We start from the raw sequence: 17078 nt of genomic DNA, 5'->3' as shown, positions 1-17078 counted from the left end.
TTACTTTTGGTCTCTGTACTGTCTCTGATTAATGTCCTTCTTGACCGGGCTGAGAGTTTTGGTGGGCGGCCCTCTCTTGGCAGGTTTGTTGTGGTACCATGTTCTATCCATTTGATGATAATGGATTTGATGGTGCTCCGGGGAATCATCAGAGATTGGAATTTTTTTTATAACCCAACACTGACTTGTAATTCTCAACAACTTTGTCCCTGACTTGTTTAGAGATCTCCTTGGTCTTCATGATGTTGGTAGGAGATCTCATTGGTCTTCATGGTGTTGTTTAGAGATCTCCTTGGTCTTCATGATGTTGGTAGGAGATCTCCTTGGTCTTCATGATGTTGGTAGGAGATCTCCTTGGTCTTCATGGTGTTGTTTAGAGATCTCCTTGGTCTTCATGATGTTGGTAGGAGATCTCCTTGGTCTTCATGGTGTTGTTTGGAGATCTCCTTGGTCTTCATGGTGTTGTTTGGTTAGTGGTGCCTCTTGTTAATGGTGTTGCAGCCTCTGTAGCCTTTCAGGAAATGTAAAGTGTATATACTGACAGACATGTGACGCTTAGATTGCACACAGGTGGACGTTACTAAGCATGGGACTTATGAAGGAAATCGCTTGCACCAGAAATTTTTAGGGGCTTCATAGCAAAAGGGGTGAATACATATGAACGTGACAATTTTTAGTTCTAGGCACTTCACTTCACTAACTTAGACTATTTAGTGCTGCTGATACATCACACACAAATCGGATTCCAAAAATATTTAAACACAGGTTGTACCATTTCATGCTGCTGTTTTTCTGAAATTTGTAGATGGCTTTTCTGTGATTTCCTCAGCTGCTGTGTAGTAAAGTACCTGAACAACGTCCTGTTCTTTTGCCCATTGCAGCGAGATAACCTCGCCCCAGCGTTTCATTGGGGATGAAAAAAGTTATGGCACATAATTGCTATGTGTTTTGGGGGTACGTTGTATCTGGGGTCCTATCGTGAGTCATGCCTTTTCTAGAATTTTGCAATTTACTATTCACAGTTCATCCCCCATGCCTTCCCTTGACTTCTAAAGGGACCAATCCTAAAGAATGTCAGAATGACCGACTAAGGCCCTGGAGGCTTTCAAAAAACTAAAGGAATTTGCTTCATCCCGGACTCTGATTCCTGCTGCAAATTCAACCTGAAAATGCTTCATCGGTGGGAGTCAGAGCTGTCATCACCAAAAAAAAGCATTTGAGAAAGCTTTGACCTTTTTTTTTTTTTTCTAGAAAACCTGCAATCCTGATGGGAAAAACTATTCTGTCAATGATCAGGAAATTGCTAGTCACCAACTTGGTGCTCAAAAACTGGAGACATAATTTGGGAGCAGCTCGACGCTTGGTAATCATTTATACAGTTCACATCTGGCTCAATGATCTCTTAAAATCTGACTCTGAATTACACTTTCGGTCCTAGATAAAAAGACAGCATCAAACTTCTCACTGGGGACATCAAATTCAAAGTGTCAAATCAGCGACTTTACCTCTTGACTTGTTAATGTCTGCTCCGTCAGGACCTGAAAAGCAAGTTAGAATTTTATATGGCTGCTACCATTGGTCTACGGGTCTCCTTCCTAGATCACATGAATACTTAAGCACCAACCATGGACGTGTCATTGGTGCAACTTATGCAGCCGCACAGGAGTCCAAGGCGTAAGGGGGCAACTTCCACCTCCAAAGCAGCGTTGGACATTCAACTTCCATGAACTATTGGTCTGCAAAGGGCCCTTATAGTCTTCTTACACAAGGATCCTAATTTATACAGTAAGATATGTACCAAGTGAAACAAGAAGAGTCCCCACTGTACAGAAGTATTCACGCGCCTTGGACGGGAAGAAAGCGCCGTCCTATGGTTGTATCACTGAGGAGGAAAGTCCTGGCAGGGCAGTACCTAGATAGTCCCTATTAGGATGTTAATAAATCAGTGCAGTGCACAGCCGGGAACAAGAGCTCTTACATGGGTTGCATAGGATTAAAAAAAATATTTAGTTTCTCCCAAAAACTGCACTTTTTCTAATCCCCTCTTAAAACATACATTGGACAATGTCAAAGGCATAGAATTAAATTGTTTTTATCACGTTATCCGCCCCCTTGTTATGCCGCATTCACACATCCATGTGTTACGTAATTCACAGACCGGCTGTAGGCGTTAAAGAGACTATCAAGTTCGGGTTACGAGACCCGTGGCCAGTACATTCACGGTCCGCAACACACAGGGGTGTGTTTTCAATTTTCCAGAAAAGCATGCATGGCGTATAAGCCTCCTCACTATGACATGCCAGGCTGGCTCGTCACTCTCCACAAGGAGAAAAGTTACCCCTTAGATGCCAGTCTTAAGCCTCTCACCTGGCCAAATCAGATCTCATACTTTGCACTGATAAGAGGCAACACCCCGAAACACAGTGTCTGGAAATTGAGATTCTGGTTTTGTTTTTATCCTAAGTCGATATTGATTTTTAGGATTGCTACTTCCAATAGGTGGCGCTAGAGTTCGAGTTCTCTTCCTTTCTGAAGAGAGAATTTGCATATTTAATCTCCCAGAGGAGCATGCATGGCTTATAAGTCTCTTCACTCTGACATGCCAGGCTTGGCTTTTCACTCTTCATAAGGAGAAACATTATCCCTAAGATCCCAATGCGACATTAGACACAGTGATAACTAAGCCAGCTTACTAACGTGAGGACCCCAAAAAACAACTCCTCATGTCTTAGCTTCCTAAGTGTAAACCAATAGGAAGAGGGATATTGGGGTAGACTACCATCACACTGGAATTTATAGATCAGGAGTGGATTTGGGCTTTATTAGTTAACGGGATGTTCCATGCAATGACTAAAGACTTGGCTGTCTGAAACGCGTCTGCAAGATTATAGCCCCCCCTAGGGGTAATGACTCTAATGCTTTCACATTTATCTATGATGTTTTAATCATACCCAATAAATTTTTCGATTTTAGAGGATCTTGGAAGCCGGATTTTTCTGTTATTGAATGGGATGTTCCAATCTTAAACTTTTTTAAGCCTATGCACAGGATCATAAGAGGGTTAAAACAGACGGTGGCAGGACCCTCTTACAAGAGACAGTTTTCACCGTTCCATCCCCACTAATGCTGTTCGAAATTTATACTGTGCCCCACCATGCTGGTGATATTCTGTTTCTTGAACACTTATTATATTTCTTTGTGCGCATTCATATTGTAACGCAAGGTGGAGGAAAGACTAAGTGCAAAACAATGGGAAGGGAGCCAAGACTCTAGGGAAAAGGGGGAGTGGAGACCTCCTAGGCTGATCTGATATCACCCTGTCTCCCCTTACAGTCCCTATATTGGTTCCTCACCAATCTCCGCACAGGAACCTAAACCCTGTATTTCTCTAGTGCTTGGCCCTGGATAGGTTAGGGGAGGATGAGCACTAGTCGATCCCCACTAACAACTAAAGACAACAAGGGAAACAGACACGGGGGAAAGTAACTTAGCTTTAGCCGACTTCAGAGAGATAACTCCAAGCGTCCTCCTAGCACCACAGAGGTAAATAGCAGTCTGAGAGCTCCAAGCATTCACTAAGAAACATGTGAATATCACTAGCCCCTCCCTGCTTCAAAGTGAAACTATTTATACACCCAGCCCACACATGGGTGTCAATTAGAGCAGCAGGGAGGTAGCCGCTGGGTCCTAGCGTGAGACAGATTTAGGAAGGTGTCTGTAATGCCAAACGAAGATATCTTCTGCAACTAACTGCAGGGCGACTGTCTGTCACATCTGACACCCCCGTGACACATATTGTGCATGAGAGTGATGTTTTGGAGAGTGATTGGGAAGTGTGCAAAGATAGTGTTTGGCCGAAAGGCTCTGGACAGTGTGAGCATGAACGTGGCTCTGTAACATCTGTCAGGGTAATAAAGCTGTAGTGCCTGCGTGACATGAAAGTGAGTCAAAATGATTGGTGGCGAGCGTGGCCCGTAACTCAGGCGGGTGAAGCAGTGCTTGTGGGGAAGCATGAAAATACTTCCATTGTGTCAGAAGATATAAAGGCCTGCTTCATCTAGGGTCAGTCGCAGAGGGAAAGTAAAGTGGGTAGGATCTACAATGCCGCAATATTGTAGGTCAGGGACAAGCACATGCACAAGTGCGGTTTGCCACCTCAGGCTAGGGCACAGGAGGGGAGATAGCCTCTGTGACTGCCCTGGGGCATGGAAGACCATCCGACCATGCGAGTGAGGGAGATAGAGTAGCAAGGCCTGTAGAAGAAAGGGAGGAGAACCGGTGACAGGGAGACAGCCAAGGAGGAGTGCCGGTTGCGTAGAACAGGAGAACCAGGTCCCTGAGGTTCTACTGAGTGCGGTGATTTCTTCGGTCAGGGTGCCAGCCATACCGTCCAGTCTTGAATTATAAAGAGGACGAACCAACACCCGACGCATCTCTAACAGGATATTCTATAAATGTCTGATAGGTGTGGGTGACAGAGTTGGGGAACCGCACCTGTGTCCAAAACAGGGGTCCCCTGACCGCCATCCCGCCTGGTGCAGGAGAATGAATGGAGGGGGTGTTCTCTCCATTCACCTCTATGGGACTTATCTCAGAAGTGGAACCTGCATCTATCTGACATTTATGCCATAAATCTCTTATGATCGGAATACCCCTTTAAAGGCTTCACATTATAGAAGGTATGAAATACATTGGGGCAATGTGAAAAGCTATTGTCATCTCGCTGCCGATACCTGCATTATATCGTTTTCCAGACGCAGTCCTTTCTTTTTATATCAAACGTGAATATTGTTGCAGAGCTTTGAGTCAGAAAACGAGGGCGCTAGAGAGGAAGACAATAATGATCAGATGAGCGGCGAAGGTGAGTGTCAGAAGAAAGCCCGGCCTCCTCCTCTCCAGATCTGCCCGTCAATGGTGCCTAAAGGGGGACTTCAGCTTCTCGTGTCTCTTTCAGTGAATACTTGCGTTCCACTTGAAATACCAATTCTGCATCTTTTCTTAGAACTGAGTGTTGCGCCGCCCCTCTGTTATGCCTCCTGGAAATGTAATACGTCTACTTGGTGACAGGTGTCACATACCAGAAATTCTTAGACAAGTTGCGCAATGAAAAACATTTGTTCAACTTGTCGTTGTGCCGATATTTAAAAAAGGGGAAAAAAAAACAATCAATAGGAAATCAGGATGCGACACCATGATCTCTATTCTGACACGTCGCTGCTTCTGACGATGAGCCGCATCCTTCCACTGTCCGATCAATACTGATAATGTCAGACTTTGCAAAGAAGTGTCCCATTGACAAGAAAAAGTGACACCCAGTCAGTAATTAACTTTTTTAGATATTTCCAGGAGGAATAATTGAGGGACACTACAAAAAAAATAAAACCCCGAATTGTTATTTAATAATTCCCGATTGTTTTCTCTTTCAGTGTAAACAGGCTGTCGATCGCTCGACGAAACAAGCAAAACGCTAGTTCGTCCTGTGAAATGATTTTTAAGTTAGCTTAAAAGTCTTCATTCTCGGCAGCACATCGTCCTGAGTAGTGAGTGCATGTGCTGCCGAGAACAATGATAGCCCATGTGAACAGAACAATCTATTACTGATTTATTACTGATCGTTCTGTGCACATCATGATCGCGGTCGTCCTCTCTAAACAGGCTATTAAACCACCGCCGATTGGCAAACGTAGCTGATTGGGGGTCATTTAACACCTCCGGTCGGCTGGTGGCATCCCGGCCTTAGTTTTGGGTCATCAATGTGATTTTAAAGGGAGTCTTAATCCTGGCACCCAATCAATATAATGAGGAGGTGACGGAACTTTTTGGGGTGATATGTTGATTGTTTGCAGTAGTACCCATTATATCCTGAAGCACATGGATGGCGCTGTGCTGTTATGAAAAGGGGAAAAGCGTTTCAGTTAGCAGTACAGTTCACTCATTGATTGTGGTGGTGCCAGGAATTAAATCTCCACCGAGCACACATTAATGGCATGGTAAATCTTAGAAAACCTCTTTAAGACCACATCTTTAAGTGAATCTGTCACCATCTGAGAGCTGCAGGATGTAAGGGCAGAGACACTGATTCCAGCAATTTGTCACTTACTGGATTGCTTCCTGCAGTTTTGATTAAATCACTGCTTTCTCTGCTGCAGATCTAGCAGTTCTCTGAATGCTGAGCCCTGTATAACCCCACACACACCACTTTATGGCAGCTTTCTGTGTTCACTGTGCATAGACAGAAAGCTGCCAATCAGTGGTGGGGGTGTGGTAATACAGAGCTCATGACTATGGAGGACTACATGGCAGCAGGTTTACTAGTCATCTAGTGATAATCTCCTGCTGATAAAATTGTTATCAAAACTATAGCAAGCAGCAATTTTCACATCACTGGAATCAGGGTCTCTATCTCTACATTATGTTGCTCTCAGATTAAGTGGCAAAAACCTGGTGGCAGATTCCTTTTAAAGGCACTTTGAAAATTAGATTTTGATAAATACCATGTTTTATTCTTTATCTTTTTCCCTGATATGATCTTCCTGCTGGGTTTTTGTATGAGATGCCAAATAGACAATAGTGACTGAAAACCTATTGTTTCAATCAGTTGTTTTGTAATATTTTATAATGTTGTTTTTTTCAATTTTCCATAACACTATTTATATTTTAAAAACAAAATCAGAAGTCTTGCAATTTTCACACAGGGCAGTAAGCCTAAAACTGGACTCACAGAAGACTTTTCAATAGTCTCATTATAGGCAAGATTACAATGACTGCTAACACCTTTATATACAGTAGATAACACAGGATCCACCATTCACAATAGGTGATATCACAGCTCACCTCCTCCTCCTGTACAATGACTGATAACACCTCTATATACAGTAGATAACACAGGATCCACCATTCACAATAGGTGATGTCACAGCTCACCTCCTCCTCCTGTACAATGACTGATAACACCTTTATATACAGTTCCTAACACAGGATCCACCATTCACAATAGGTGATGTCACAGCTCACCTCCTCCTCCTCCTCTACAATGACTGACAATAACTTTATATATAGTAGATAACACAAGATCCACCATTCACAATAGGTGATGTCACAGCTCACCTCCTCCTCCTCCTGTACTATGACTGATAACACCTCTATATACAGTAGATAACACAGGATCCACTATTCACAATAGGTGATGTCACTGCTCACCTCCTCCTCCTGTACAATGATTGATAACACCTCTATATACAGTAGGTAACACAGGATCCACCATTCACAGTAGGTGATGTCACCGCTCACCTCCTCCTCCTGTACAATGACTGATAACACCTCTATATACAGTAGATAACACAGTATCCACCATTCACAATAGGTGATGTCACAGCTCACCTCCTCCTCCTCCTGTACAATGACTGATAACACCTCTATATACAGTAGATAATACAGGATTCATCATTCACAATAGGTGATGTCACAGCTCACCTCTTCCTTCTGTACAATGACTGATAACACCTCTATATACAGTAGATAACACAGGATCCACCATTCACAGTAGGTGATGTCACAGCTCACCTCCTCCTTAACAATGACTGATAACACCTCTATATACAGTAGATAACACAGGATCCACCATTCACAGTAGGTGATGTCACAGCTCACCTCCTCCTCCTGTACAATGACTAATAACACCTCTATATACAGTAGATAACACAGGATCCACCATTCACAATAGGTGATGTCACAGCTCACCTCCTCCTCCTCCTGTACAATGACTGATAACACCTCTATATACAGTAGATAACACAGGATCCACCATTCACAATAGGTGATGTCACAGCTCACCTCCTCCTCCTGTACAATGACTGATAACACCTCTATATACAGTAGATAACACAGGATCCACCGTTCACAATAGGTGATGTCACAGCTCACCTCCTCCTCCTCCTGTACAATGACTGATAACACCTCTATATACAGTAGATAACACAGGATCCACCATTCACAATAGGTGATGTCACAGCTCACCTCCTTCTCCTCCTGTACAATGACTGATAACACCTCTATATACAGTAGATAACACAGGATCCACAGTTCACAATAGGTGATGTCACAGCTCACCTCCTCCTCAACCTGTACAATGACTAATAACACCTCTATATACAGTAGATAACACAGGATCCACCATTCACAATAGGTGATGTCACAGCTCACCTCCTTCTCCTCCTGTACAATGACTGATAACACCTCTATATACAGTAGATAACACAGGATCCACCATTCACAACAGGTGATATCACAGCTCACCTCCTCCTCCTGTACAATGACTAATAACACCTCTATATACAGTAGATAGCACAGGATCCACCATTCACAATAGGTGATGTCACAGCTCACCTCCTCCTCCTCCTGTACAATGAATGATAACACCTCTATATCCAGTAGATAACACAGGATCCACCATTCACAATAGGTGATGTCACAGCTCACCTCCTCCTCCTGTACAATGACTGATAATACCTCTATATACAGTAGATAACACAGGATCCACCATTCACAATAGGTGATGTCACAGCTCACCTCCTCCTCCTCCTGTACAATGACTGATAACACCTCTATATACAGTAGATAATACAGGATTCATCATTCACAATAGGTGATGTCACAGCTCACCTCTTCCTTCTGTACAATGACTGATAACACCTCTATATACAGTAGATAACACAGGATCCACCATTCACAGTAGGTGATGTCACAGCTCACCTCCTCCTTAACAATGACTGATAACACCTCTATATACAGTAGATAACACAGGATCCACCATTCACAGTAGGTGATGTCACAGCTCACCTCCTCCTCCTGTACAATGACTAATAACACCTCTATATACAGTAGATAACACAGGATCCACCATTCACAATAGGTGATGTCACAGCTCACCTCCTCCTCCTCCTGTACAATGACTGATAACACCTCTATATACAGTAGATAACACAGGATCCACCATTCACAATAGGTGATGTCACAGCTCACCTCCTCCTCCTGTACAATGACTGATAACACCTCTATATACAGTAGATAACACAGGATCCACCGTTCACAATAGGTGATGTCACAGCTCACCTCCTCCTCCTCCTGTACAATGACTGATAACACCTCTATATACAGTAGATAACACAGGATCCACCATTCACAATAGGTGATGTCACAGCTCACCTCCTTCTCCTCCTGTACAATGACTGATAACACCTCTATATACAGTAGATAACACAGGATCCACAGTTCACAATAGGTGATGTCACAGCTCACCTCCTCCTCATCCTGTACAATGACTAATAACACCTCTATATACAGTAGATAACACAGGATCCACCATTCACAATAGGTGATGTCACAGCTCACCTCCTTCTCCTCCTGTACAATGACTGATAACACCTCTATATACAGTAGATAACACAGGATCCACCATTCACAACAGGTGATATCACAGCTCACCTCCTCCTCCTGTACAATGACTAATAACACCTCTATATACAGTAGATAGCACAGGATCCACCATTCACAATAGGTGATGTCACAGCTCACCTCCTCCTCCTCCTGTACAATGAATGATAACACCTCTATATCCAGTAGATAACACAGGATCCACCATTCACAATAGGTGATGTCACAGCTCACCTCCTCCTCCTGTACAATGACTGATAATACCTCTATATACAGTAGATAACACAGGATCCACCATTCACAATAGGAGATATCACAGCTCACCTCCTCCTCCTGTACAATGACTGATAACACCTCTATATACAGTAGATAACACAGGATCCACCATTCACAATAGGTGATGTCACAGCATACCTTCTCCTGTACAATGACTGATAACACCTTTATATACAGTAGATAGCACAGGATCCACCATTCACAATAGGTGATATCACAGCTCACCTCCTCCTCCTGTACAGTGACTGATAACACCTCTATATACAGTAGATAACACAGGATCCACCATTCACAATAGGCGATATCACAGCTCACCTCCTCCTCCTGTACAATGACTGATAACACCTCTATATACAGTAGATAACACAGGATCCACCATTCACAATAGATGATGTCACAGCTCACCTCCTCCTCCTGTACAATGACTGATAACACCTCTATATACAGTAGATAGCACAGGATCCACCATTCACAATAGATGATGTCACAGCTCACCTCCTTCTCCTGTACAATGACTGATAACACCTCTACATACAGTAGATAGCACAGGATCCACCATTCACAATAGGAGATGTCACAGCTCACCTCCTCCTCCTATACAGTGACTGATAACACCTCTATATACAGTAGATAACACAGGATCCACCTTTCACAATAGGTGATATCACAGCTCACCTCCTCCTCCTCCTGTACAGTGACTGATAACACCTCTATATACAGTAGATGACACAGGATCCACCATTCACAATAGGTGATATCACAGCTCACCTCCTCCTCCTGTACAATGACTGATAACACCTCTATATACAGTAGATAACACAGGATCCACCATTCACAATAGGTGATGTCACAGCTCACCTCCTCCTCCTGTACAATGACTGATAACACCTCTATATACAGTAGATAACACAGGATCCACCATTCACAATAGGTGATGTCACAGCTCACCTCCTCCTCCTGTACAATGACTGATAACAGCTCTATATACAGTAGATAACACAGGATCCACCATTTACAATAGATGATGTCACAGCTCACCTCCTCCTCCTGTACAATGACTAATAACACCTCTATATCCAGTAGATAACACAGGATCCACTATTCACAATAGGTGATATCACAGCTCACCTCCTCCTCCTGTACAATGACTGATAACACCTCTATATACAGTAGATAACACAGGATCCACCATTCACAATAGATGATGTCACAGCTCACCTCCTCCTCCTGTACAATGACTGATAACACCTCTACATACAGTAGATAGCACAGGATCCACCATTTACAATAGATGATGTCACAGCTCACCTCCTTCTCCTGTACAATGACTAATAACACCTCTATATACAGTAGATAACACAGGATCCACCATTCACAATAGGTGATATCACAGCTCACCTCCTCCTCCTCCTGTACAGTGACTGATAACACCTCTATATACAGTAGATAACACAGGATCCACCATTCACAATAGGTGATATCACAGCTCACCTCCTCCTCCTGTACAATGACTGATAACACCTCTATATACAGTAGATAACACAGGATCCACCATTCACAATAGGTGATGTCACAGCTCACCTCCTCCTCCTGTACAATGACTGATAACACCTTTATATACAGTTGCTAACACAGGATCCACCATTCACAATAGGTGATGTCACAGCTCACCTCCTCCTCCTCCTCTACAATGACTGACAATAACTTTATATATAGTAGATAACACAAGATCCACCATTCACAATAGGTGATGTCACAGCTCACCTCCTCCTCCTCCTGTACTATGACTGATAACACCTCTATATACAGTAGATAACACAGGATCCACTATTCACAATAGGTGATGTCACTGCTCACCTCCTCCTCCTGTACAATGATTGATAACACCTCTATATACAGTAGGTAACACAGGATCCACCATTCACAGTAGGTGATGTCACCGCTCACCTCCTCCTCCTGTACAATGACTGATAACACCTCTATATACAGTAGATAACACAGTATCCACCATTCACAATAGGTGATGTCACAGCTCACCTCCTCCTCCTCCTGTACAATGACTGATAACACCTCTATATACAGTAGATAATACAGGATTCATCATTCACAATAGGTGATGTCACAGCTCACCTCCTCCTTCTGTACAATGACTGATAACACCTCTATATACAGTAGATAACACAGGATCCACCATTCACAGTAGGTGATGTCACAGCTCACCTCCTCCTTAACAATGACTGATAACACCTCTATATACAGTAGATAACACAGGATCCACCATTCACAGTAGGTGATGTCACAGCTCACCTCCTCCTCCTGTACAATGACTAATAACACCTCTATATACAGTAGATAACACAGGATCCACCATTCACAATAGGTGATGTCACAGCTCACCTCCTCCTCCTCCTGTACAATGACTGATAACACCTCTATATACAGTAGATAACACAGGATCCACCATTCACAATAGGTGATGTCACAGCTCACCTCCTCCTCCTGTACAATGACTGATAACACCTCTATATACAGTAGATAACACAGGATCCACCGTTCACAATAGGTGATGTCACAGCTCACCTCCTCCTCCTCCTGTACAATGACTGATAACACCTCTATATACAGTAGATAACACAGGATCCACCATTCACAATAGGTGATGTCACAGCTCACCTCCTTCTCCTCCTGTACAATGACTGATAACACCTCTATATACAGTAGATAACACAGGATCCACCGTTCACAATAGGTGATGTCACAGCTCACCTCCTCCTCATCCTGTACAATGACTAATAACACCTCTATATACAGTAGATAACACAGGATCCACCATTCACAATAGGTGATGTCACAGCTCACCTCCTTCTCCTCCTGTACAATGACTGATAACACCTCTATATACAGTAGATAACACAGGATCCACCGTTCACAATAGGTGATGTCACAGCTCACCTCCTCCTCCTGTACAATGACTGATAACACCTCTATATACAGTAGATAACACAGGATCCACCATTCACAACAGGTGATATCACAGCTCACCTCCTCCTCCTGTACAATGACTAATAACACCTCTATATACAGTAGATAGCACAGGATCCACCATTCACAATAGGTGATGTCACAGCTCACCTCCTCCTCCTCCTGTACAATGAATGATAACACCTCTATATCCAGTAGATAACACAGGATCCACCATTCACAATAGGTGATATCACAGCTCACCTCCTCCTCCTGTACAATGACTGATAATACCTCTATATACAGTAGATAACACAGGATCCACCATTCACAATAGGTGATATCACAGCTCACCTCCTCCTCCTGTACAATGACTGATAACACCTCTATATACAGTAGATAACACAGGATCCACCATTCACAATAGGTGATGTCACAGCATACCTTCTCCTGTACAATGACTGATAACACCTTTATATACAGTAGATAGCACAGGATCCACCATTCACAATAGGTGATATCACAGCTCACCTCCTCCTCCTGTACAGTGACTGATAACACCTCTATATACAGTAGATAACACAGGATCCACCATTCACAATAGATGATGTCACAGCTCACCTCCTCCTCCTGTACAATGACTGATAACACCTCTATATACAGTAGATAGCACAGGATCCACCATTCACAATAGATGATGTCACAGCTCACCTCCTTCTCCTGTACAATGACTGATAACACCTCTACATACAGTAGATAGCACAGGATCCACCATTCACAATAGGAGATGTCACAGCTCACCTCCTCCTCCTATACAGTGACTGATAACACCTCTATATACAGTAGATAACACAGGATCCACCTTTCACAATAGGTGATATCACAGCTCACCTCCTCCTCCTCCTGTACAGTGACTGATAACACCTCTATATACAGTAGATGACACAGGATCCACCATTCACAATAGGTGATATCACAGCTCACCTCCTCCTCCTGTACAATGACTGATAACACCTCTATATACAGTAGATAACACAGGATCCACCATTCACAATAGGTGATGTCACAGCTCACCTCCTCCTCCTGTACAATGACTGATAACACCTCTATATACAGTAGATAACACAGGATCCACCATTCACAATAGGTGATGTCACAGCTCACCTCCTCCTCCTCCTGTACAATGACTGATAACAGCTCTATATACAGTAGATAACACAGGATCCACCATTTACAATAGATGATGTCACAGCTCACCTCCTCCTCCTGTACAATGACTAATAACACCTCTATATCCAGTAGATAACACAGGATCCACTATTCACAATAGGTGATATCACAGCTCACCTCCTCCTCCTGTACAATGACTGATAACACCTCTATATACAGTAGATAACACAGGATCCACCATTCACAATAGATGATGTCACAGCTCACCTCCTCCTCCTGTACAATGACTGATAACACCTCTACATACAGTAGATAGCACAGGATCCACCATTTACAATAGATGATGTCACAGCTCACCTCCTTCTCCTGTACAATGACTAATAACACCTCTATATACAGTAGATAACACAGGATCCACCATTCACAATAGGTGATATCACAGCTCACCTCCTCCTCCTCCTGTACAGTGACTGATAACACCTCTATATACAGTAGATAACACAGGATCCACCATTCACAATAGGTGATATCACAGCTCACCTCCTCCTCCTGTACAATGACTGATAACACCTCTATATACAGTAGATAACACAGGATCCACCATTCACAATAGATGATGTCACAGCTCACCTCCTCCTCCTGTACAATGACTGATAACACCTCTACATACAGTAGATAGCACAGGATCCACCATCCACAATAGGTGATGTCACAGCTCACCTCCTCCTCCTGTACAGTGACTGATAACACCTCTATATACATTAGATAACACAGGATCCACCATTCACAATAGGTGATATCACAGCTCACCTCCTCCTCCTCCTGTACAGTGACTGATAACACCTCTATATACAGTAGATAACACAGGATCCACCATTCACAATAGGTGATATCACAGCTCACCTCCTCCTCCTGTACAATGACTGATAACACCTCTATATACAGTAGATAACACAGGATCCACCATTCACAATAGGTGATGTCACAGCTCACCTCCTCCTCCTGTACAATGACTGATAACACCTCTATATACAGTAGATAACACAGGATCCACCATTCACAATAGGTGATGTCACAGCTCACCTCCTCCTCCTCCTTTACAATGACTGATAACAGCTCTATATACAGTAGATAACACAGGATCCACCATTTACAATAGATGATGTCACAGCTCACCTCCTCCTCCTGTACAATGACTAATAACACCTCTATATCCAGTAGATAACACAGGATCCACTATTCACAATAGGTGATGTCACAGCTCACCTCCTCCCCCTCCTGTACAATGACTGATAACACCTCTATATACAGTAGATAACACAGTATCCGCCATTCACAATAGGTGATGTCACAGCTCACCTCCTCCTCCTGTACAATGACTGATAACACCTCTATATACAGTAGATAACACAGGATCCACCATTCACAATAGGTGATGTCACAGCTCACCTCCTCCTCCTGTACAATGACTGATAACACCTCTATATACAGTAGATAACACAGTATCCGCCATTCACAATAGGTGATGTCACAGCTCACTAGAGGGTACTTAGTTGACACTATTCAGATCAAAAGAGCATAAATGCCATGCCACCGCGACAAGGTGTACCCAGTCAGGATGGACCCTAACGCTTGTAGTTCACCTCGCTATGTGTCAGCAGGCCTCAAAATAGACGGAGGCAGAGCAGGACCCAGACCTGACTGATTCAATACCTGCCTGTGGAAAGCTACATAGACAGAATTAGGCTTAGTGGCCAGTGTGAAAATTGCGAAGTTTCACATTTTTATATTTTTTCATGTTTTTATGATATGGGAAATATAACAAAAAATATCAAAACTAAGAAAAATGCATTTAATATAAAAACCTGATTTAAAATATAGCTAATTTTCTGTTGACACATTCCCGTTAAAAGAAAAAAGGAAACTTATGGTAGATCTACACGTAAGAAACTGGCGCAGCGGTTTCTCCAACCACCATAGACCAGAATGGAGAGACCCGCAGATATGTGCAGCCATCTTCATTCAATCTCTGGATGCTGGGCCCCATTTCTGATACAATAGTGGACCCACAGGTCCAGCAGATGGATAGCCCCATTTGGTCTTGGCCAGAGGAAGTCACTGACCACTAGGCGTCTATTAAAGAATAAAAAAGTTTAGGGGGGAGGGGGGAGTGGCATTTTATACTTTCATGGTTTGCATGAGATGGCCTTTATGATTTGATTGGGAACCAGACATTTTTGCTTACTGTTATGAGATTCTTGTATTCTTTTTTTTTAGAGGCACATGAAGTTTTGCAGGACGAGAAAAGCAATGCCCTGGTGGACATAGATGGACAAAAGTCCAAAGAGCAAGGCAGAGAACACTCAACAGAGAGGCCAAGCCAGATATTATTGGAGGAAGATTTGGGACTGGGGGACGCAAGACCTTATGAGAAGAACCATCCTGATAACTTGTGTAACAAAGATAAAGTTGGCTCGGTGATAAGTGTTGAGTCCAGCCATACGAGGTCTTTGCTCCCGAGGCTTAGTAGACGCTACATATTCACTGCCGCCACAGAGAACCTCCACCAAGGCCTCCCGGCAATTGGGCCAATCCCTAGCTTATATAAAGTCCCAAATTGCAAAAGTGTAAAGCTCCAGCGCGACTCTGCTCTTAGTCATATGGAATTTTCACTGCCACAAATTGAGACCAGCAATGAGAAAGAGAAGATTGCAAAACATCCAGAAGTTTCATTGAGCCACAGAAAGAAAAACTTGATGGAGGAACTTTTTGGACCTGGGTACGACATGCAGAATTGTTTTTCAAATGATTTAGTTAATTTTGACAAAGAGTTCAGTTTATAGAGTTGGGAAAGTAACAAGAAAATGAGAACAAGTTTAAACTGTTGAGAATCTGTCCCATATCAGCCTGTACTTATGTTTAATAAAATATTACTTTATTATCAGCACTGTCTTCTTATGTAGAGACGCCAAATATTGGGCATTATGGTTCAGATAGTGATCAGCTGATTGCCGTGAGTCAAATTTAAGAAACCGCTGGCAAATGACGTAGTATTCAAAATGGTGTGGTCTGCTATACATTTGTCCCTTCAAATGAATGACCCACCATGGAATACATGAGCAGCGCAAATACTCTTTAGTGAGACTTGCTGTTTGGGGGAGTAGTGCCTGAAGAGAGACCTAATGGGGAACCTGATAGTGCATGTGGATATAATCTATGTAGAATCAGTGTAAAGCTGG

General features: G+C 43.0%; 1 protein-coding gene across 1 annotated transcript in view; it reads left to right on the top strand.

Annotated features, from left to right (window-relative positions):
* Positions 1 to 16720, top strand: part of LCA5L (lebercilin LCA5 like) — a 36542-nt gene extending 19822 nt beyond the window's left edge. Inside the window, exons 5-6 of the mRNA XM_073668426.1 lie at positions 4798 to 4861; positions 16117 to 16720. Coding sequence (XP_073524527.1) covers positions 4798 to 4861; positions 16117 to 16682 — 630 coding nt within the window. The 3' untranslated portion in view covers positions 16683 to 16720. The remainder of the gene's footprint in view (positions 1 to 4797; positions 4862 to 16116) is intronic.
* Positions 16721 to 17078: the final 358 nt, after the last annotated feature.

The sequence above is a fragment of the Phyllobates terribilis genome, unplaced genomic scaffold (assembly GCF_046119375.1).
Source record: "Phyllobates terribilis strain yellow unplaced genomic scaffold, ASM4611937v1 Scaffold_2__4_contigs__length_985480577, whole genome shotgun sequence".
Lineage (NCBI taxonomy): Eukaryota > Metazoa > Chordata > Amphibia > Anura > Dendrobatidae > Phyllobates > Phyllobates terribilis.
The sequence above is the reverse complement of the archived record's forward strand: the minus strand, read 5'-3'. Positions and strand labels throughout refer to the sequence as shown.